Source organism: Aptenodytes patagonicus, chromosome 1 (assembly GCF_965638725.1).
Source record: "Aptenodytes patagonicus chromosome 1, bAptPat1.pri.cur, whole genome shotgun sequence".
NCBI classification, from domain to species: Eukaryota; Metazoa; Chordata; class Aves; order Sphenisciformes; family Spheniscidae; genus Aptenodytes; species Aptenodytes patagonicus.
The window spans coordinates 68,901,588-68,925,078 of NC_134949.1; the positions used below are offsets into that span (position 1 = coordinate 68,901,588).

The window sequence follows — 23,491 nt, forward strand, 5'->3', positions numbered from 1 at the left end:
AAGACTATGGCTTCTTTCCTTAAAAATAAAATCTATTCAGATCTTTACATTTTTACTTACCTAAGAGAAGTAAATGGATGATGGGGAATGGAACGGAAACTGATGCTCTAACCTAGAAGCACTAGAACTACCTTATCTTAATTCCTTACCTCTACCATATCTTAATTCCTTACCTTGCAAGAAGAAATCTACCTATTTATATTAAGAATCCATCCTTAGCAGGTAAGTTTATAACAGTACATATATTTTACCAATAAAAAAAAGCAAATTCCAACATAGATATTATTTCTGTGCAAACTTTGAAAAAACCCACACCAAACACCACCATAGTAGTATAAATTTCTAGCCAGCCTTAAGCCTAGCCTGTTTTGGAATTTAATTAAAATAATTATTCCAGAAGTTGACATTATAAACTCTCAAAGATGCATGTTTATGTCATGTGGAAAACCTCTATTATGAGAGAGGAAGGAGCAATTACAGCAACAATTCATTACAGAATTGCTAGGTCAGGAGCTGAACTGCACACCTCAAAAACCACCTCCTGCAGCTCTACCATACGTAAAAAAGGAGAACTAAAAGCAGGTGGCCAGCTGACATCAGGATGTTCAAGCTGTATACAAGGTAATGAATACATGCTGTGTAGAATCCAACCAAAGGCAATAGATTTAACTATGCCTGACATGTCTGCCATAACCATTCAATTTAAAAATTCTCTTTCACTACATTTTTTTTTGTCCACACTCTCCCATTTCATCTCTGTGTTAATGAGATTAATGCTGTAAAACAAGCCCTCCCTGTTGCTTGGCTTCTTGAGCTTGAATGAAAAATGAGGTCCCTGTCTGACCAAGGCCTACAATTGCTTACTCACCTTGCTCAGAGCATAGAGATCCAGTATTTTTCTCTCCACCACAGGGATTTTTAAATTGGATCCTTGGAGTTCCCAAAATTTTGCTAACTGATCCAAGAAGTCCAGCTTCACTCTTGTCATTGCCTGCAATCAATAAAGACAGACATACACGTATGTCCCAAAACAAGCATGACAATACCTTACAGTCCTGAGAAAAAACATGACAAGCTTTTACAGTGTTTACATTTTCAAAGTGTAACTTGGCAAGTGAGGTATTTCTTAGTCATATTAAAAAAAAACCCTTGAAATAGAAATACTGATAAAAAGAAAGATCTTTACAAACGGAAAATTGTATATGCTTTTCTCTCTGCATTTAAGATCCTATAAACCAAACTCCTACTTAACAATTTATTGGTATGAAACCAAAATGCGTACTTATGAAAAATCAGCATTCCAGGGAGAAACACAAGAGCAATTATTAAACTATACATTGGGGGGGGAGGGGCGGGGAGTTACAAACAGGTTTTATATATGCCTTAACCATACAGAAGAGCCTCCTCCCTTGAGTATTTTTGGAGTACTCAAATCACTTTCCATAAGGAGACCCATTTACAAGCCAAATGATACATGATGTTTTGGTATATGAACAGAGCAAGGCTTTGAGAAATGTTGTAGAGAAAAGGAAAAACCAGGGCAGAACGGGACTCATACTGCTTTCAAGAAAGCTCCCATACATTTTTGAATCGTAAAATTAACCAACCATAATAAGCCTATCAAAAACCAGTTCATTTTGAGGCTTAAAAGGCATTATCAAAACAGTATAAGGTAACCAGGGACTTAAGAACAGCAGTAAATATTTTAAGAGAAGAAATTCATTGCCTGTGGAGCTCTGAAGGCTAGACACTGGCTGCTCTTACTACACAACATGGTACTTGGCATTCATTTTGGACATTTCCAGTTGAATGTGAAAAACTCTTGTGGTTATTTTGGGTAATAAAATAAAAACCAGACTTTTCTCAAACCCGTGAAGAGTGATTTTATATGAACTCTGCCACTGCCAAGTATAAACACCGATGTGGTCTATGGGTTTCTAAAGTCTCCTCCATCCAGAAACCTGCCAAGATGCAAATCTCAAGCAAGGAGACCTACTGCTTTCAGTGCAAACACAAAATTATATCAACAGTGGAAAAGCTCACCTCCAGTTCATTCAGGCGCTGAATTCGTGGAGTGAAACGAAAACTTTGTACTTCACATGCAAATGGAGGCTGCCAGTCCTGAACAGAGACAGAAAGACATTTTATTGCTTCAGGAAATTTCTCAAAAAATGCACAAAACATAAGACCCTAACAATGTCTGAATAAACAAGCTCCCAATAGTAAATTAGTTTTTCAGTACAACTGGTGATACCATTTTCCAATTTTATTACATTCTTGTGCTTTTAAAATAACGTTCTTCCCACAATATTTTAGCTCTAAGAAAGAACCTCACAGAATTAAAAATATAAAAGAAAATACGGTTCAAAGCATTTCAGCATGCATTACCTCATACCGAGTTTAAATATGAGAGATATCCTGTAGCTTGTTGGTTATTCATTTACTTTAGAACAAGTTCCATATATCCTGCACATTGCAAAATTCTCACCGTCAACAGTGATGAACACTAAATAAAGCACATTATTATGCATCTAACTTTCTTCATGTTTGTCTACAGTCATTTCAATAAAGATAAGACCACCAGTCGGGAGTCCAATTCTTTAACAGAAATGCAACCTTAAATAATGACTTTGTCAACACAGTCAGCAGTCGGTTCAACCACAAGTGCCTCCTAGCCCCATCTCTCAAAACTGTATTACGACATCAAAACACATGTAATTCAGCTTTTTAGTACTTTTTAAGAAAGCTTAAGTTATAGTAGATTGTCTACCTGGCAGTAAATACAACAGAGTAAGGACACCCCATTCCAGGTGGACAAGCCACACTAAATATTTATTATTTGCACTGCTGCAGCACATAAAGGCCTCAAGCACAATCGTAAAATATTTACAGCTTCTAATAATGGAAAAGAATAATAAATCAGTAAGGTTAGTAAGAGGCATCTGATTTAGTCCTTATTGCAGGTTGCAAATCAACCTGACGCATGCATCCTGCAAAACCCTGCAATGCAAACAGCCAAGCAACCACGGAGAAATACAAATGCGTTCTATGGCCAGGAAAGTTCTAGTTATTCTCAATGAACGGGATCCGGATCAGTTTCTTGTGGCCTCTCAACCTAAGCCATTCTGCTTATTTTAGAAAGGGCAGCCCCTTGGAGGTCAAGTTTTCACCACGTCATTAAACCAACTAAACAGATTCCAGCAACCCGGACGGGTCAGAAGGAGAGGAAGGATCATGAAATCTAATCAGCAACCCCCGTATCCAAGTTGTTCTCAGTTACAGGCTCTCTCTTCAGTTTCTTTCATCCTCTCCCTCAATATTTTCAACTCTCTTATTTTACGGCTGTAGTTAAAGTTTATTTGTACTTTAATTATGAAGTGATCTAACCGCCTTTTGCCAAAGTGCCTGATGTTCTCGTCTAAACAGTTTACCGGGTCACAGGGCAAGTCATCATAAAATAACGATCAAATCATCGGCGAGATTAAGCTTCTACCGTCTAAACTGCTACGCATAAACATAATTCCCCTGCACAAACAGGTTGGCCGCACTTCTATTAACACTTTAAAGATCACGTTTATAAACAACGATCCATTAAAAAGAAATACCTTCCCTCCTCCCTCTCCCCCCTCCCGCAGCAAACGCCTGATTTCACCCACGATGCCTTCGCAGTTTTCCCAAGCATGCCGTTGGGTTGTTTGGTTTTTTTTTTTTTAAAGTAAAAAGAGCGTGAAGTCCCGGACACCGCCACGCACTACCAGCTTCCCACCTGCTCCAACGCAAGCCCTACAAAACCCAGCCCCGAGGTCAAAGGCTACCTGGGTTCCTCGGCGTCCCCGGCGCGGACACCGCCGAGGCCTATGGAAGGCGACACACGAAACCCCAGGCGAGCACCGGGAGCGGGGGAAGGGGCTCCCCGGGTCTCCACGTCCGCCGCTCTGCCACCGCGACCCCGGGCCCGCTCAGACCCCCCCGGCGCACCCCGGGGAGCCCAAGGCAGGCGGCGAGCCCCTCCCGGCCACCCCGGGCCCAGGCCGGTCCCCCGCCCCGCCCCCACCCCAGGCCCCAGGCGGGCGGTACCTTGGGGGGCCGGATCTTGCAGATGCCGGTTTTCTCGGCCAGGCCGCGGATGCGGCCGATGAAGCCGAGCGGGTCGCTGAACTCCTCCCAGCTGGGCTCGAACACGGGGCACTCGGGCGGCGGCACGAACTCGGCCGCATAGCGCGACCCACCACCCCCCGACATGGCCGCAGGGGGAAGGCGCCGCCGACGGGGGGAGCGCACCGAGGGCCGCGGCGGGGCAGGGCGGAGAGGCGCGGCCGGGGGCGGCGGGGGGGGGGCCCTCAGGGGCGGCCGGCGGGGCTGGGCCGGCGGCCGAGGCGCATCCTCCGGCGGCGGCTGCCGAGCAGGACGGCCGCCGGGGGGAGGGAAGGGGGGGGGCGGGGCGGCGGGAGCGGCCGTGCGGGGCGGGGGCGCGGGGCGGCGGGGGCGGCTCCTGCCGAGCGTTGCTGTCCCGTCCCCCGGGGCTGCCTCCCCCCGCGCCGAGCCCCTCTCGCTCGCGTTCCAGCTCGCCGGAAGTTACGCGTCTCGCTTTGAGCCCTCCCCCGGAAGCGGGAGGCGCTGTTGCCTTCCGATCCAAAAAGTAGTCCCTCCACCACTCCTCTGGCGAGGCGGCTCCCGGCGCTGAGGGACCGGCCGCCTCCCGGGCCCGCCGCTCCCGGCGAGACTCCTCCGACAGATTCGAGGGCGAGGCCGCTCCGCCCGCCGCCCCCCAGGACACCCTTACGGCGCGGCTGGGGGAGGAGGGGGGCCGGGGGTCGAGGAGGGCGGGGCCGCCTCCACTTCCGCCGCGGAGGAATGTGCGGCGAAACTCGAGACATTCGCTTCCGGTGCCGAAGGGCCGTTTCGCCCATTGTCTGAGCCGGACGTCAGGAGGGGGGCCGGGAGCCCCGCCCCCTCCCGCAGGCCCCGCCCCCTCCCGCAGGCCCCGCCCCGCGGCGGCCTTTGGGCCCGGGGAGGGGGAGGGGGCGGCCCGCCGTTCCCTCAGGGCCCGTGGGGCCGCGGAGCCGGGCGGCCCCGGGCAAGGCCGCCCGAGCCCTCGGGTGGCGTCTCCCGGCAGCCGGTGCCCGGCGTCTTACGCCGTTTCTTCTCGCCGGTTTTTTAACTTTCGCAGAAAACGGGCCGCCAGCGCCGCAGCGCTCGGGGCGGGGCCGCCAGTCGGCCCCGCGGCCGGACGCGGAGGCGTCGGCTGGGTGCCGTCCGTGGAGGCCTGCGCTTGTGACCCTGCGAGGCGGCTGCTCCGGCCGCTCTCGAGTTTTAACCTCAATTAGCCAGTGCTAACGCCAGCCAACGTACATTTCTGGTGGCGGCTCCACCGCCTCTGGCCCCGGGCGTCCCTCTCGCTGCTTCTCCGTTTAAGGTCTCAGAAGCCCGGGTAGGAATTAATTACAGGGTTGAGCGAGGTGCTCCGCAATCGACCCCCAGCCCCTGCCTTACGTATAGATACTCTGCTGATCTCCTCCTCCCCACGCAGAACGTTGTGTCTCCAAAGTCAAGCGCTCACAAGTTGGAACTCGCCTGGCACCTCTTTCACCCATCCCTTACGACATAGTCTTCACAGAAGAATCGGCGGGTTGGTTGGTTCCTTTAACCAGAAACCTGCCTTCAGTGTTCGCCATACTCCACGTTTCACTTTACCCTTACTGTTTACTCCAGCCTTGCTCCTGCTGTACTATTTCAGTCTCAGGAAAAGTTAATTTCCTCCTCCCGTTACCGTGAGGCTTACAAGATCCGCCTTAGACGGGCTAAAACATTCACGGGCATCGCTTCCCGGCCAGATTGAAGAGGCGTCGCCCACATCGTACGTATGGGAAACAAATGGCTCCGATGTGAATGGCTAATGTTGACAAAAGTTATAGGTGAGAGCAAACCGATCTTACAAAACACTGAGTGAGTTTACCAATGGTTATTGTGTTGTTGCAACGTCGTCTTATATTTGGCAGGGGGTTCCTGACATGGATGCCTGATATTTTTATGACTGTAAAAACATGTGGAGTGCAGATGTTTCCTTACCAGTATCTAGAAGTTGTATTTCTACGTACTCCTGCCATTTTCTTCCCCTCTTTTATTATTTGGTTGTGTCTCTGAGCTGTAACAGATTCTTCTGAGGAAATGTATGTGTATGTGTATTCTGTTCCCAACAGGAGAATCGCCGTCGTACCCAATGTCCAAGATAAGCAGTGGTTTAGCCAGGAATACTAGGGGGGAAGAACTCCATGCTAGAAAGCACCTAATCCATGCAAAAGCTTTGTTTTGAGAACCAGTGTTTTGCTGATTTCCTTCTGGGCTGTTCAAGGCTGTTTCAGTTTTGCGTTAGTACGTTCGGGCTAGCGGAGGGCTCTGGAAGGCGCTGCTGGGAAGGGTGCAGGTTTTCCCGACAGAGTAAAAAGCGAAAAATCCCAAACAACCGGTGAGGGGGCCTTTTTTCATTCTGTCGGTTCTGCAAGATACCCTTTTTGCAACGGAATTTTACCCTTTTCCCCATTAACCCCCTCCGTTTTGGGGGCTGTTGGCCGCCGGAACGCTGGGCCATGCTGGGACGTGTGCACCCCACGTCAGTCTTGATTCTTCTCGGTCATCTGGAAGTTATTTATCACTTCAGCCCCTTGTACAATGTATTCAACTGCTTTATGAGAAGTGGAGAGAGCAGCTAGTCTCGCCACGGATAAAAGCAGCCTTTCTTCTGAGCTTTGCCCAGACAATGATCTACCCTCCGCTTTTCTCTGTTGATTGAGAAAATTGATTTGAAGAAGAACCTCATGGTTTTGTAAGTAAGCCTGGTTTGTTTTTTGGTTTGCGTTTTTTTGTAATACGGAACATCCATTTCTTTAAATAAACAGTTAAGGAAAAAAGCTGGCTTATCAGCGTGCAGGTTTTTTTCCGGCACGCTTAGCGACTGAATTAGGAAACAAGTGTATTGCGTAAGTTGTGAGAATACCACCAAGCGCTGCTGGGTACGGGAAGATATGGGGGCGGGAAGGGGGGATGAAGAGGCTAAAAAGCATCTACATGATCTAAAAAACACACGTGGATATTCAGCCAGAACTTGAACCAGTGACTTCTCGCCAGCGCGTCACAACCCCCGTGTTTCGTTCAGTTCGTTTCCAAAGAAAAATGGATGTTTGGGGGTTGGTTTTTTTGCCGCTGCCGATGGAATGAGTTCCCACTGCAGGTTGCGCTTATCTTGCCCGCAGCCCTACGCCCTGCCATCATAAAAACAGCGTTGCTAAGCGAAGGCCCCGTGTTTCTTCCCCAAATACCGCCACCCCCCCCCCCCCCGGGGTGGGTCGGTAGGCCGAGGTGCGGCGCTGCCACTCCGCGCAACCCACCGCCCCGCCCGCCCCGCCGGCCGCGCACGCGCGCTGCCCTCCTCCCCCGCCCCCGCCGGCGACCCAAAGACTACGACTCCCAGACGCGCCGGCGCGGGACCCCTGCCGCCCGTGTCGCGGGCGCTGATTGGTAGAGACGGTCGGCGCCGCATTGAAGGCTGCCTGTGATTGGAGGAGGCGGCGGGCGGCAGGTTGTCTCGCCGTTTAAGTTGTGGAGGGTCAGTTACGGCGGTTGTTTTGCCGTTGGGGCCTCTTTTAGCAGAGGGCCGTGAGGTGGCGGCGGCGGCCCCCTCCCGCGCTGCATCAGGAGCTTGTCCCTGGCTTGTTCGGCAGGGGCCCCGCCAGGGGCTTTTCCGCGCGGCTATGGCCGCTCCCAGCGGGGCCTACAACGCGCCCTAGCTCGCGTTTCCGCCGGGCACCCTCGCCTCCGCCAGCCTCCCGGGGCCATAGGGGCCCGGCCGAGCCCCGGCTCGAAGCTTCTGTCCCCTACCCGCGGCGAGCCCGACCCTTCCGTAGGGGCGCCATGAGCGCGACGGACTGCTCTGCGGGGACCTCCCCTCGCTCCAGAAGGTAGTGTGGGGGCTGCCTCCGCAGTCACCCCGCGCCGAAACTGCTCTGCGGGCTCTAGCCCCGGAGCTCTTCCCTTTCTGTCCGGTAGCCAGGCTTAACGTAAGGCACCGTTTTGTCCGCTCTTGTCCCTGCTGCGCTTCCTTATCCTTACGCCTTTCCATTTCTACTGTTCTTTAGTTCAGTAATAAAGTATTCACCTTGTGCCTATGTTACCTGTTTTCTTCTGTTGCTGTTATTTATTTTTCCAAGTGTGTTGTTTAAGGCGTTTCTGGGCACAGCTGTGGGAAAGTTCCTACATGAAATAATCATATTATTACATATGTAATACTTTCCTACAGTGCCAGGAGTTAAGGAGCTTGGCACGTCTTCATGGCTGTAGCACGTTGGGGTTCTGATCTAAGCAGCTTTGGTGAGCTGGTCCATAAAGGTCACCGCTGCCTCAGTGTCACCTGCCAGATCACTTTATGATCAAAGTTCTGGCACCGTCTCTGGAATCAGATTCTGGACCGTGTTTTTGTTAAGCAGATCTTTAGTAAAGAGGCTTCTTAGCTTTAATTCTGTTACTCATGGTATCAATAAAAAAAAGTGTTTGTCAGGTCAACATAAATAATGAAAAGAACACTTTCCAAGAGAATTTTGAACTCTATGTGCAGCTCTATTTGCAAATTTGGTGCTTGTTTGAGCAGATTAAATGTTTGAATGCAGTAAACATCGTTTGAAAGAAAAATCAGATATGTGATTACACATACATATTCTTGATTTGATTTATGTAATATTGACATGTTTTCCATCTAGTACGTCAAGATTCAAGAACTTGGAAGCTTCTGTTTCACTGTCAAGGGTGGACAAGCTATGTGAGCCAGAACATCAAGTACACCAGAAAGGAAAGCGTGTAGATTCCTAGACTTACACCTTAAATTTTGGTGGCTGGTGCATCAGCTAACCTGAATTATTGTCTTTATTCAACAGTCTTTCTTTGGAAAGGGTTTTTCTCTCTGGATATCAGATAGTGATTCTGTCACAGATTATGTCTTCCTGTTTATCTTACAGTGGCTGCTGCTTCTAATTGCACGACAACGGACTTTTTCTCCCCTTTGTTGTCTCCTCCTTTTCTTTCCTCCTCTTCCTTTCGCGTTCGCCCTCCCCAAATAACCTATGAGACTTTCCTTCCGTAACATTCCTCTTTCTCCATTTTCCATCAGTTGGCCCATCTCCACAGCATAGTAAGCCTGTGAGCTGTTCTATACCAAAGCTTTTGGTTCTCCTAAATGCTGTGCTCTCCTGTTAATACCCGGGGCACAGACAAGCTAATCTGTGTTTGAAATTGAACCTGTGTTAAAATTGAAAATCTATTTTTAACTATTTTAGAAAGCTTTTTTTATTTTATTGTCTGAAGCTTACATGTCATTAGAAACTGTTTCTGTCCAGGCTGGCAACCCCCCGTGTCTCATCCAGATATGCTAGTTCTCAATCTCCGAGTCAGGAGGACTTTACTCCTCTCCCTTCAATCAGTGAGCGCTTGGCCTTTCTCCGTCCCTCCCGGGAGCTGCTGGAATACTACCGCAAGAAGGTCGCTGACTTTGACGAGGAACATGAGGATTTGGTAAAAAGGCTGGAGAGATACAAAGAAACGTATGATGAGCAGGTTAGGAAAAGAGTTTTTGAATGATGATGGACTACGTATCCTTACACAAACTTAATATTTTTCTTCAGTTTAAAACTCAGCACAGATGGTCTTATCTTACCAGTAATGTGGCCGAACTGAGCTAAGAAGAAATAAGAAGGTGTCAGGGTTTGATTGTAAAATCTAGCTGTCTGTCTTCTATCAAAGCAAACAGAAACATGCCTGTAGGATATTCTTCTATTCTTAAGTTATTACAGTTTGGTTATATCTTCACAGTGGATTGTTTGTTTCTGTTTCTTTAGAATCAAAGCCTGAGTTTAGATGTTCAGTTTCCATGTTGTCCAAGTTCTTTCCCTTGTTTCTCATAGTGAAGAATGAGTGGTCTTTTGTCCAAATTTAATGGGCTTTCAGATACAGATATAATTTGTATTTACTGCAATGGAATTTGTAAGCTTGGCCATAGGCTATTAAGCAGTATACTACACAGCAAATAAATGCAACTTTAAGAGAAACTCCAAAACCTAAAAATCTTTGCCTTTTAAGGGGAAGAAATCTTACGGAATATCTGTAAGATATTCAGTGCTCTGATATGCCTTACAGCATATATCTGTCTAGCAGTCATCTTTGTAATTGTGAATGACCCTTTGGGAACAGAACGATCACTTCCGAGGTGATCGAGGCCATGCTTGAAGCAGCCTAGAAGCCCTCGGGGAAATATGTGGCATACAAGTTACTTTCATTCAACATATGGGAAAAAGAGGGGCAGGTTCCAAAATAGTGCCTTCTCTCCTACGAGAATGGTTTTCTGAAAGGTTTGTTAATTTTCCACACCAGGTAGAAAATCATTAGTGAAACTTAGTAACTAGCCAGATTTCTCACTACTAAACCATATGGATATTTTAATGTTTATTCTTCAGTAATTTCTTTTAAGAGTAAGTGTTATTACAGTGGCTTCGCTAGGTTTTTGTTGATGTCGGACTCCCCGTAGCTGTGCCACTCTGACCGCCAGTGCAGAAGTGCAACCACTGGAAACTGGAGACCCTAGCTTGGGCCTTATTTGACTGTTGTATAGTGACAATGATTCTCAGGGCTCTGAACTCCCCATTGAAACATTTTATTTTTTATCATTTTTCCAATACTGCCCTCATCTGGTCAAATTTTGTAAGAGAATAAAATAATTCACTTGAACTGGCAGTTGTTCTATACCAGTTACAGGCTCAGGGCACAAGCAGTGTGAAGTTTGTAAGTGTTGCCCAATGCTCTCTATCATTTCAAGTACCTCATTCTCTCTACCTAGCACAAATTGCAATGGGAAGTACGTCAGCGAGAAGAGGAGATTGCAGAGTTGCAAAAGGCTTTGAGTGATATGCAAGTCTACCTCTTCCAGGAGAGGGAACACGTCCTTCGTCTTTACTCAGAGAATGACCGGCTGAAAATCAGGTGTGCTGTCTTAGATGGTGGGCTGGGTCACTGGCAGTAGCAATTCCATGCATTATGTTCTAGTTCTTATCCAGATCTGGAGTCTTCAGAGAAGCAATTATGCCACATTTCCCAGGGAGGTCTCCTATGAAATCGTACCTATCTTGGAGGTGGGATGCAATCTGTTGGGCTGCTAAATATGTTTCCACTTATTATTCCTCCTATTCCAATAGTAGAAGGAAGAGCAGAAGTTGAACATAGATTCAGATTTGAATTGTGAGTTGCCCGTTTGAATGTAGAGGTTCTGATTTAAGCAGACTGGTGAGTTGACCTTGGCTGGATGCCAGATGCCCACCAAGCTGCTCTATCGCTCCCCTCCTCAGCTGGACAGGGGGAGAAAAAATATGATGAAAGGCTTGTGGGTCGAGATAAGGACAGGGAGAGGTCATTCACTACCATCACGGGCAAAACAGACTCGACTTGGGGAAATTAGTTTATTACCAATCAAATCAGAGCAGGATAATAAGAAATAAAAACAAATCTTAAAACACCTTCCCCACACCCCTCCTTTCTTCCCAGGCTCAACTTCACTCCCGATTTTCTCTACCTCCTCCCCCCAAGTGTTGCAGGAGGATGGGGAATGGGGGTTGCAGTCGGTTCATCACATGTTGTCTCTGCCACTCCTTCCTCCTCACGGGGAAGACTCCTCACACTCTTCCCCTGCTCCAGCGTGGGGTCACTCCCATGGGAGACAGTCCTCCATGAATTTCTCCAACGTGAGTCCTTCCCACGGGCTGCAGTTCTCCATGAACTGCTCCAGCGTGGGTCCTCTCCACAGGGTGCAGTCCTTAGGAACAGACTGCTCCAGCGTGGGTCCCCTGCGGGGTCACAAGTCCTGCCAGCAAACCTGCTCCGGCGTGGGCTCCTCTCTCCACGGGTCCACAGGTCCTGCCAGGACCTGCTCCAGCATGGGCTTCCCATGGGGTCACAGCCTCCTTTGGGCATCCACCTGCTCCAGCGTGGGGTCCTCCACAGGCTGCAGGTGGATATCTGCTCCACCGTTAACCTCCATGGGCTGCAGGGGGACAGCCTGCCTCACCATGGTCTTCACCACGGGCTGCAGGGGAATCTCTGCTCCGGTGCCTGGAGCACCTCCTCCCCCTCCTTCTTCACTGACCTTGGTGTCTGCAGAGTTGTTTATCTCATATATTCTCACTCCTCTCTCAGACTGCAGTTGCTGTTTCACAGCAACTTTTCCCCTTTCTTAAATATGTTATCCCAGAGGCGCTGCCACCGTGGCTGATGGGCTCGGCCTTGGCCAGCGGCGGGTCCGTCTTGGAGCCGGCTGGCATTGGCTCTATCGGACATGGGGGAAGCTTCTGGCAGCTTCTCACAGAAGCCACTCCTGTAGCTCCCCCGCTACCAAAACCGTGCCACGCAAACCCAATACACAGACCTTGCACCTGCCTGGCAAAACTTCTTCCCTCAGCCCTAAAAACACTTAAGCTCAAATAGAAAATACAGACCAAAGCAAATAGTTTCCTCTCGCTCTATGAGATGATGTTGACAGCCATTCCTTTTTAATGCCATTCAGTTGGTGAACTGGAATATAACCTGCTGTACCAGACTAGCTGCCAGTGGCAAAAGAGTTCCCAACCTTCTTCAGAACATTTGTGGGTGATAGTATCAAGAGTTTCAAGAACTTAAGTCAAAACGTGTGTTGGTGTGCTTTGGCACTTCTCAAGAGTGTGACGAAAAGTCTGATACAGCCCTTAATGTAGTTTGCTTTAAAAACAATGGACACTTACGATCTCTTGAATGAAGTATCTGAAAGGATTTTAGGTAGTTCGTAACTCTGGAATGCAAATGCTTTACCACCATGTGCTATTGCTGTATCAGTCTATGTAGTATTGTCATATTTGAAAAGAGAAATGCTCCCCAATGCCAGCGGAATTGGTGGTCATATTATATTGGCAACATCAGTAGTGTCTTTGTGAGTCTGTTCTTAAAGCAGTATTCTCAAGAACTGCAACGGTTTGGAAAACTTGTAAGCATTAACGAGTAAACTAGGAGGACAGTGTATCACAATGTCTTGATGTACGTAAAAATAGCAATGTGCTGACCACTTTCCTTGAATTCCAGGGAACTGGAGGATAGAAAAAAAATTCAACATCTTCTGGCTTTAGTGGGAACAGACAAAGGGGAAATTACATATTTTCACAAGGAGCCTCCACATAAGGCAAGTTCCATTTTTCTGTAGAACTCTGCTGTTGATTGTAACATGAAGATCTGTACCCCAGAGGCCGACCACAGACCAGATCTGTCCCACAAGTCAAAAGTTGCTAAATGAGCCCAAAGCAGGAGGGATCTGTAGCTCTGTAGCAACATCAGGTTTTAGTATAGCTGCTGACAGATAAGTAGGAACAAGCACACTGGAAGTAGGTCCTCTTAGCATCAGTCCCCTTCTGCCTTCAAAACATACCTCCAGATCAGCCTCCTAAACGTCAGATAGGAGTCTGAAGCCTGGCAAAAAATGGTCACTGAGAAGTTGGAGAGAACACTACAAAGGGGAAAAAGAAAAAAAGGAAGTGCAGAAAATGACCAGGTGCGGTGTTCAAAGATAAGCTATCTCAGAGTCCCTATCTCTTAGGGCATCAGTAAAGAATAAAGCAGTGTTGGGTTGCTGCAGCAGTTTCCTGGGCAGGAGACTGCAGAAGAGCCATCCCCTCTAGGCAATACTGTATCGTGTATTTCAGAAATAATGTCAAATTGATTAAATGGCAGCGCATATGAAGTGCAGTGTAGTTGAACCTACTTAAGAAAGTCACGGGTCATGAATGATTCGGACATACAGAAACTATGATGGAATATAGGATTTGTCTTGGAATAAGGTGCAGAAAAAGGCTGAAATATGCTGCATTGTTTGTGGTTGCTCCGCACTGCTCAAGCAGTTCAAAAATCTCACAGAAGCTTTAAAATTCCCTGATACAGGGTAGCTCTAAAATTAGGCCTATTATATAGCATCGACCTCAAGATAAGCATTGGGGTTATAAGCTGCTCCCTCATGGCCTCCTGTTTTTGTTAGGTGGGTTTCAGTTCAACAGTTGAGTTGTTTCAATAGTTTTATCGGTTAGCTTTTATCCCAGGCTTGTTCAGTAGCTTGAGTGAATATCCTGATAAGTCAAGCTTCATGTTTCTCTGTCTTGCTAAGGCAAGGAGGAGTATGAAAGAAGGAAATAACATAATCTTCATCTTTACCTTCCTCTTCTCCTCTCTGTCCCCAAAATGCTTCTTTTCCTGCTGAGGGTGCTGATTTTCATCCTAATGAAGCCAGCAAAGGCAGGATTACTTTCCAGTTGTTTCGGTGAAAAAAAATAGAGGTGGAAATGGCAAAACTCAGCCATGATAAAGGAAACTTTTCAACACGAACATTACACTTGTGAATGTCTTCCTTGTATTGTGGTAGAAGTAAGGTAATGCTGTTCTTTTGTAGATCTCATTTTACTCTAAGATTTGTTCTTGATCGTTGCAACTTTGGAGAAGTCAGATGTTCAGCGCAGATATCTAATCTTGTTTCTATAGGTTACTGTTCTGCAAAGACCAGCTAAATCCAGAGAGTCACATGAACGAAATGATACTTCTAGAACAGGTACCACACCAAGCTGATTAACAGCAGCTCAGCTGTTGATACTTGTTTCTCTGTGTGTTTGTGTCCGGTATACCAAAAGAATTCCTTACTGTGAGTACTTTGGTATACCTCTATTAAGTTCCCTAAATGTGTCTATGTGTACATACATATACATGCAGTACTCTTGGCTTCCCTTCAAAATCTTTTAAAATAACCTGAGCTGGCTCTCATGTCCGTGATCTGCTCAGCTAAGAAAGAGGCTGGTATGACCGTGGAGGCTGTTCTGGAACTATGCAGGTACCAACTGGACAGGCACCTCAGCCATTCCGAGGTGTAAGGTTCTGCCTGCCTTTAGTTTAGACAGTAGTGTGGGTCTGTATGCCTGCCTACTGATTTTCTCTTTTGACAGAACTGCCTCTTCCAAATTGACTGAAATTAGCTAACAAGCTCAAAACTTATTCAAGGCTTGATGCTTGTGCAGCTGTGTCATCTGCCTATTCATCATTTATTTAAGAAAACTTGTTAACTTTGCTTTCTATATATGCCAAGGAAATTAGCAGGTTGCCTAAATAGCGTGGGCTAAAGGTATGCGATCACCGTAAGTTCTGAAACTCTTTTCTTCCAGCTAGGCCTCCTAGAAGTCCTTGTGACTGTAGCAGTGGCAACCTTTTTCCTGTTCTTGTAGGCCTGCCAGAACATAGACTATTTCATGCTTGGAAAGGTACTGCAGGTAGATTGGAAAACCCTTTTCTACTTCGGTTAAATTTCTGCAATAGGCACCAAGAGGAGCACTTCAAAACCAGCAGCAAAAGGAGAGAAACCAGAAAGTCCTGAGAGATACCAGAGAGATAATCAGACACTTCTACTTCAGGTAAAAACATTTGCTAACCGATGGACATAATTCCTGGCTGTCCAGGAAATTATGCTAGACAAATATGCTGTCTGCTTAGATAAGATGTAGACATATCAATTTTATCAGTCCCCACATCTCACTATGGATTCCTACTTTCTACCAGTTTACTTAGCTGTTTCTTTGCGATGAATGTAGGCTTAGATTTAAGAACTTGGGTCTGATTCTGGAAGCTTTACATGAGCAGATGTTCCAGTAATGTCAACTGGAATGTGTTGCCATATCTCCCATAATTTGATTGTGGCTATGAATTTACATTAAACTCACATAAGATCTGTAGGGTTGGGTATTTTGTGGAGGTCTGACAAAGGCAATGTGTCTGAGACGGAATTAGGCAGCCCTGATAAAATGCAAATGTTACAATGAAATGTTCCCTTTGCTAGACTTCAGCGAAAGATAGGGTGTAGACAGCATGACAGAATGAAAGATAAAATGTACAGAATCGTGAATTGGGGAAGATACCAGAAGCTGTATGTAAGGCACGAGGAAGGATGAGTCAAGAAAAGCAAATTAAAGAGCAAACTTGTACAGCAGATAGGGGTTTTTTTTGCTTGTTTGTTTGTTTGGTTTTTTTTATTCAAGGGCAGTGGTGACTGACCTAGTGGCCAGTTAGCTGTCTAACAACACTTATTCTTGAGCAAAAGCATCATACAAAATTGTCATAAAAATAAGCGATCGAAATACACGCCAAGTTTTTTCGGATAGTTTCTTACACATAGGCCAGATGCACATTTTTCAATTACTTGTTCCAATTTGTCTCCCTGACTATGTGCCCTAGATCAAGATTCTTTGCATCCCTCTCCTTCACTTATCCTGTTTACATTTAGTAATTCATTCTGGTTGAGTAATTTCTTTTGTTCAAGATATGTGGACTTGCTGCCTTCCTAGAATTTAGGTATTTTTATATCACCATTTCATTGAAAGATGGTAGCATAGGGACAGAAGTGTCTGTGCGTATGCCACAGGATTTGTCACATCCTGTGTGCAATTTAAATCTTTCCAATATCTTCAATCTATTGTTGCTGCTTATAATATGCCTGTCTTGCCTATAGCATGATTTTTTTCTTAACATGTTTTAGTTGTTTGAAATACTTAGTATGAAAACAAAAATAAGAATTTGAGAAATTAGAACTCTTAAAGGTATTATTGGGTAGAGTCTTTGATCTCAATCTTGGAATTTAAAAGAGACTTGCAAGGACAGGATCAGAGCTGCTGTGAGGTCTTATTCAGTAATGTCTTTGCTTATTCAGGTGGAGGCCCTGCAAGCTCAGATAGAAGAACAGACAAAATTATCCAAGGAACAGGTTGAGGCACTACTAGAGGACAGGCGGATTCACATGGAGGAAGCCCAGGTCCAGCATCAGCGGGACCAGGACAAGATCAAAACTATAACAGATAAGTGAGTGAGAGAATGACCATGATGTAGTCATGAGATGAGAAGAGAGGGGAACAACAGAAATATTTTGGCTTTCAATATGTTGCTTCCTGCAGCAGGCAGAAAAGCAAATTATGCAGCCATCTGTTTGGTAGTGTGTGTGGAAGAAGATGAATGGAATAATCTACGTATTAAAAAATCCTATTTCACATTGGAAGAATATCACTTGTTCATTAGATGAGAAGAGCTAAACTCGTTAGGAAAGCACGCATCTTTTTATTCCGTGCTTCTTCCAACTTGCAATGATGACTGAGGAAATTAACGTAGGAACTAGGAAAGAAGTTAATTAACTCCACTGGGATCCCTTTTTACAGACTCCGTAAGACCCAAAATCTCTTATATGAGAGTACCCGTGACTTTCTCCAGCTCAAGTTTGATGCCCGAGCCAATGAGAAAGCATGGATGGCAGAGAAGGACAGTCTGTTGAGGAAACTTGACAAAGATCTGGACCAGCTTATTATCAGCAGGGAGCCAGGAAGAGAGAAGCAGCAGAGAGATACCAGGAAGATGCTTCGAGCAGATGATGGAGCTTGGAAACTCCACAGCAGAGAAATAAAGGTAATTTTTTTGTCCTAGGTAGAGGCTCTTTAACAGGTTTTGACTAGAAAATTGCAAGCATCTGGGTTTTGCCAAGATAGGCAGTAGCTAGCAGCTGTTTCAAAGCTGTACTGGCTTGCCATAGGTTACATTGTTGTTGGCACTAATGTAAAAAAACCCTCTCCTGCCTCAAAATAAGCATTGCTTGCAAATTTCAGATAAAATGCATAGTTAGGATTTATGGTAGCACTTCACCGTCAGTTTCTTTTATGCCCAGAACAAATCCCTACTTCTGCCAGCCACGTGACATGTGGGCCAACAGTTCCTAACCTGCTTGTTGCACGTGCCTTTCTTCTAGTGTAAATGCTCTCAGCTAATGGACTTAGAATGCAGTGTCTGTATCTTCCTTGCTGCTGTCGGGGACATCAACTGAAAGGACTTACTCTCCCCCCAGCTCTCCTACAGTAGTCAGGATTTTTCTTCCACTTCTACTATCCTTCCAGTGAGAAGTTGGGAGATCTGAAGTGGGTAAACAGGCAGTAAGGAATTGGAAAGTAAACAGGCAGTAGGGAATTGTTTTCATCTATCACTGAATGCAGATGCTTCTGAAATGCAGTACTGGGCAAGCAGCTGTGAAAAGGGGCATTACAGCATTAATTGAATATTATTTTTAAGGGGAAGAGGAGAGAGTTCTTTAACTGATGATGAGCAGTCATGCAGAATTGATAACCTAACTAAAAGGTTTTGGTAATGGCAGTGGTGTTAGAATATTGTCCTTACCTAGTTATTTCATTAGCTGTAGCTCCAGTTGTTAATTTTTATTTGCCTGTCATATTGTCAATCTATCACTCTTGCTTTTCCAGAGCAGGGGAAGTTTCGTGAGCACTGGCTTTTGAGTTGATTCTTTCTGTTCCTCCTATGTCCTAGTCACTGCAAGAACAGCTAGTGCAGGAACAGCGCCTATCAAACATGTATAGAGAGCAGTGTGTCACCCTGGAAGGTGAGCTGGCTAGGATTCGTGAGGAGGGAGATGTTGGCAGAGAACTCTTTAAGGTAATTAGTCTGTAATCATCTGCTAGCTATGTGATGATCTTGCAGCCTTTATTTTGTATACCCTATTGAGTTTTCATCTCCATAGGAACGCTCAGAAAAGATGAGGAAGCGCCTGAAGCTGATGACGCAGCGATACGAGGCCTTGGAAAAACGTCGTAATATGGAAGTGGAAGGCTTCAAGAATGACATTAAACAGCTTCAGCAGAAGCTGAAAGATGTAGAGAAGCAGCTTTTTAAGGTAATAGCTAAGCATTTCTGAGGCAGACTATTACGGGCTTACTCTACAGAGGTGTATTCTCAGTATTTAAATGCAATATTTCCCTAGAGTTAAGGAAATAATTTCTTTCCTAAGTGATCCTTTAGATATATTTGACAAAACTTGCCCTCTTGGGTATTTTATGAAGCAAAAAAGATTTGTCTTTGTTAATCAGTCAGGCATCAAGCTTGCCAGGAACTGTTCTGATTATACATTAGCTGTGTATTTACAGCTAAGTGTAAGTCTCAAAATTGCAAGGCAGTAAAGTAGTTTGTTTCAGAAGTATATCCTGCAAAGAAAATTATGATTGGTTTTCTTTCTGGGGACCATAGTGTTCGGGTTTGTTCCAGTAAGAGGTAGATCATTGACTTAAGTATTGTGAATATTCTATTTATTCCTCTGTTAATATCTCATTTGTAACTCTGCAAAAATCACTGCAGAAACAAGCTGAAGCTGTGTACTCTGTAATAGCTTCCAGATGTGTAGATGAACATGAGAACAGCTTAGAAGGGAAGCCACAGCCTTGATGTTGCTTGGAGTTTAGGATGAGAGATTTATCTAAGATATGCTAGAGGGGATGATCTAGGCATCGCTTTTGTCCAGCTGACTCTCTTTCAGGAGTCTGGCAGTGCCACCGATTCACTTGTTCTCTGTACTTTTGGCGCACAGTTGAGTTTACGTAGACTAACGCATTTGTCTTCACTAAAGGCTTCGATTTTTTTTTTATTGTTTGTTGGGCTGTGGGTTTTTAAACTTTATTCTTTAAGGACTAAACAGCACATGTGAATGGGAAAAATTGCCTATGATACCTTTACTACAGACCTGTATGTTTTGTAACTGTGGGTGTGCTCTTAATTGTATTCTTAATTTCTTTACACTTGTAACCACAAGAGGGCAGAGGAACAAAATACTTGCTAGAAGTCTCCAGAGTGATCTTTAAATCCTTCCCATCACTTGAGGTCAAAATGACTACAGATGACTAAATTTCCTGATTTGCATATTAAAATCTTTGACCGAGAACTACATGATGACAATGAGACACCCTAAAGGGTAGAGAGAAAAGAGGGCTTTGAGAGCAGCTGCCAGGGCTGTGCTGCTCTGCCGTTGAAAGTGACTGGGCTGGCATGCTATCCATTTCCAGGGCGACAGGAAATAGCAGCCCTGGCTAGCTTGCCATCAGGAATTCTGATTATCCAGCAGCCTTTGTTCAGCCATATGGCATGGCCTGAGACTAGGTGTTGTACTTGCACTGCTCTTGAATCATATGCAGTTCAGAAGGCAGCAGGTTGGCCACAGCAGTTAAACCACCTCCAGTTCCAGTAGCAAAAGATGACAACATGTCATCATATCAGGTGAGGTACTTAGAAGTAGATAGAAGTTAGTTGATAAATATTTTCACTTGCTTTTTTTTGTGGGTCTCCAAATAATACAGGAATTAGAAAGGAGTCAACATGTTATGGGTAAACGATTATATTCTATCCAGATTTCTTCCTTGCCAGTAATACACCACCATAACGTATGAAAGCTTTGTTCTTTGTTTTTGGTTCTGGAGCACCTTTCTATTGGTGATATGCATTAGCCTAGTGATATTAGCTTAAGCATTCTCTTTGCTAGCTACAAAGGGTCTCCTTTAGAGTTCTCTCCCTCATATCCTCATCATAATACTCTCTAAATTGTATTCTGTACAGCTTTGTTTTTCTTAATCTGTTTTTCTTTTCCTTTTTAGGTGACTCTGAATATTGGACCAGACCAGGATCTTGCGATTCTACATGAGGTCCGCCAAGGAAACAGACTAACCCGTAAAATTCAAGGAGAACTAAAAAACTTAAAAGCAAAAATCTATGGCTTAGAGAATGAACTACGGGTCTGCTGAAGCTGAGGTATTAGCTGGCATCCTAGTTTTAGGAATGGGACATTGCTAGGCTGGAATAGTCATATGTGAGAGCAGCTCCTGCCTGTCTGTTTCCTGGCATCCAGTGACAGAAGGCTTGAGGAAATCTGCAGTTAATGTCATAACATTGTACATGAGCCATTCCTAGTGTGCCAGATTATATTGCTGTTTCAGCTGAGAGATGGCACCTGATAAGACTGACATAGAAAGCGCACGATGACTGATATATCAGGAATATGCTTATGACTTTATCTTACCTTCATATCTGCGGTAGGGGTCAGTGTATACTGGCCTTCACCTTTATTTGGAGCATATTATAAACCACATATATGTGGTTATAATGAAATTAATAATCGTGGAATGATCTAGTTCAAGATCTGAATTGCTTGACTGACCTTTTTTTATGTGAGAAGCAGCTTTTGAAATGGTTTAAATGATTACTGTTTTGCTGCTTAGGCACTTCAGGATGTAACTGGAAATTTTGTCTGAAGAAGACCACATATAGAAAGTACGTACTAAAGTGTATTACATGTGACTCTCCCCTTGACAGCATAACTATTTTAAAATGGCTTCCCTTTGCTTGGGACAAACCTGACTGATTTAATGTGGTGGAAAAAGATAACCTGTTATAGAACTCATCTGCAGGAACCAGCAACATCTACACTTGTTCTGAATGTTTCGGGGGGAGGGAAACACTACACTATCGAGTGTCATCTTCTCGTCCCCTCCCTCCCAGTTTATCTTAACACACAGAGGAAGCCCATAATAAAAGGCATCTAGTATCTTCCTTAACCACCATATTATCTATCTTTGTAGCTTTAAACAATATCATGGTTATGTACCAATAAATCATGGTCAACTTTTGCTACAGCGGTGGTTGCTACTGAATTGTAACTGAGATTGGGGTGGAAGAGCAGGTGCCTAGTTGCTGCATGGTAAACGTAACTCTAGCTATATGATGATTATCTTCATACCAGATGTCAGGACATCGCCATTCTAGAAAACAGATGAAACCATGAAAAGGGTTACAACATGGCTTCAGCCCAGTTTGTAATTGCGGGTATTCATGCTTTTACTGTAGCATCAGCAAATCTTGTCCACCTTGTAGACTGAGAGCAGATCTGTGTTGGAGAAGGGATTTCAGTGCCTCTGTTTCCTACTGTACCTTTCCTACCTTGTTAAATGTGACAGAAACGGAATAATATCTTTCTGAAGTATACACCTATAGGCTACCAGCACTTCCTTTCCCATTGAAAAGAATTTAGTGTGTGAAAGCAGGCAGTTTCTTTTGGACGGGGTAGTGGCCATGAAGATCCTCATTCAGTGTTTGGGAGAGGCAGATATGCAAAAGATGTTTTTGTGCTGTCAGGATTTGGAGAAAGGATTGTTTTTGTAGCACCAGCTAAAGCGATGCGGGAGGGGAAATTCCCTTAAGAAGTCAAGGCCCACTTCAGTTGTGTATCCTTTTTGTGACAAGCTTGCTGTCCCTTATGGTCCTGTACTGTGGCTTTTATTTTGTATGTGTTCTTGAGGTCAAATTTCATCACAAACAGACTTTAGTGTGGGTGGCTGACAGTCTGTACCTAGATGCTCAACTACTGCTACAACTTACAAGAGGCTGTTTTAAAGTATGTTGCACTGATTAGTTTAGCTGAACTGTTCAGAAACTGATTCATGAACAACTTGGGCGTCGATGCTATGTGGACAGATGAGGGAGGTTATTAAATAATGCTATCCATCATTTAGTCTCACTCTTTCTTAGTTGACTAGTACTTTCTCAGATAAGTCTAGCTAATTAAAGTGAGCACAGGTCCTGGAAGGCTGCTTCTGAAAATTGCTACGTAATGAAGTATGAGCCACTTACTCAGCAGGATCCATTCTACTTAAATTCAGCTGATGGGAAGCTAGCAAAAAGGTCTCTTGAACCTATAGAAATAAATGGGTTTCTGTTTATTTTCAACTCTTCCAAGCTAAAGAATCGCCTATAAAATTACATTTTCCTCACTTGAAAGCCATGAAGCGTGTCTGGATAAAGTCTGTAGGCTTTGACGTTCAGGTTTGTAAGATTGGGAGGAAGTATTGGGGGAAGAAGGATGTAAATGTTTCATTTACTGTCTTCCTTACCAGTATTCCTTTACTACTTGAAAGACTGAACAGAATAAAATGACAACATTCTTAATATATCTGCTGGTGTGTCAAAATCAAAGCGCAGCTTGAACTTTATTCTTAATTTGTCACTAGACTATGGACCCTTCCTATTTGGGGGGGGGAATTATGGTAATGCTGATCTGTAAAACCATTTTATTTGGAAGCTGGAATATTTCTCCAAGGGCAGGAAGTGTAAAGTATCGTACATGCTCTTTCTGTGTGATATCATGTGATCATGTGAAATGTTGCTTTATGTTGCCAAAACAAATGTGGACCTTCAAGCCAAGAACTGCTTTAAAAAGCCAAGTGCTTTCTACCGCTGACAACTACCCTTTAAGATGTCACTAAAGAATTATTGGCATTTCCAAAAGGGTTTCCTGGTAAAGGTTCCAAGACCTATATTAATCAATTTTCTTCCGCAGTTTTTGGGTAGAAAACAAAAAATGGCATTTACTCCAAAGACTGATTAGCTTTTTTTGCTAATTTAAGTTAGTAATGTGTGACTTGTATCATTTCAATACAACTAAATGCCAGGTTATGTATGTAGGAGCACAGAATTTGAAAGATCTCCAAAACGGCTGATTCTAGGAATACGGAGACTATCCTACAGAGGATTAAAGGTTAGAACTGGACAA

At 44.8% G+C, this 23,491-nt stretch overlaps 2 protein-coding genes across 4 annotated transcripts in view; one reads left to right on the plus strand and one right to left on the minus strand.

Annotated features, from left to right (window-relative positions):
* The window catches only part of KDM5A (lysine demethylase 5A), a 51,080-nt gene extending 46,817 nt beyond the window's left edge, over window positions 1-4,263 (minus strand). For both annotated transcript variants that reach the window (XM_076341014.1, XM_076341006.1), the window contains exons 1-3: window positions 4,078-4,263; window positions 2,044-2,121; window positions 869-991 (exon numbers count right to left, since the gene is read on the minus strand). In XM_076341014.1, the coding sequence (XP_076197129.1) occupies window positions 869-991; window positions 2,044-2,121; window positions 4,078-4,242 (366 nt within the window). In that variant the 5' untranslated portion in view covers window positions 4,243-4,263. The remainder of the gene's footprint in view (window positions 1-868; window positions 992-2,043; window positions 2,122-4,077) is intronic.
* Window positions 4,264-7,731: 3,468 nt separating this feature from the next.
* Window positions 7,732-23,120, plus strand: CCDC77 (coiled-coil domain containing 77). 2 transcript variants are annotated; one of them, XM_076341038.1, is made up of 12 exons: window positions 7,732-7,955; window positions 9,384-9,600; window positions 10,877-11,019; window positions 13,141-13,237; window positions 14,581-14,647; window positions 15,403-15,497; window positions 16,787-16,935; window positions 17,286-17,529; window positions 18,436-18,561; window positions 18,647-18,799; window positions 20,544-20,697; window positions 21,165-23,120. In XM_076341038.1, the coding sequence occupies exons 1-11, from the start codon at window positions 7,909-7,911 to the stop codon at window positions 20,688-20,690; spliced, it is 1,485 nt and encodes a 494-aa protein (XP_076197153.1). In that variant the 5' UTR covers window positions 7,732-7,908; the 3' UTR covers window positions 20,691-20,697; window positions 21,165-23,120. The 2 variants fall into 2 exon arrangements, with proteins under 2 accessions (XP_076197153.1, XP_076197142.1); XM_076341027.1 differs by having other exon boundaries at window positions 20,544-23,120.
* The last annotated feature ends 371 nt before the right edge of the window (window positions 23,121-23,491 follow it).

Coding starts and splice junctions, on each gene's coding strand:
- CCDC77 (XM_076341027.1), top strand. CDS start 7,909: ATGAGCGCGACGGACTGCTCTGCGGGGACCTCCCCTCGCTCCAGAAG. Junction 13,238..14,580: donor ACAAGGAGCCTCCACATAAG/GCAAGTTCCATT, acceptor TTGTTTCTATAG/GTTACTGTTCTGCAAAGACC. Junction 14,648..15,402: donor AAATGATACTTCTAGAACAG/GTACCACACCAA, acceptor TTTCTGCAATAG/GCACCAAGAGGAGCACTTCA.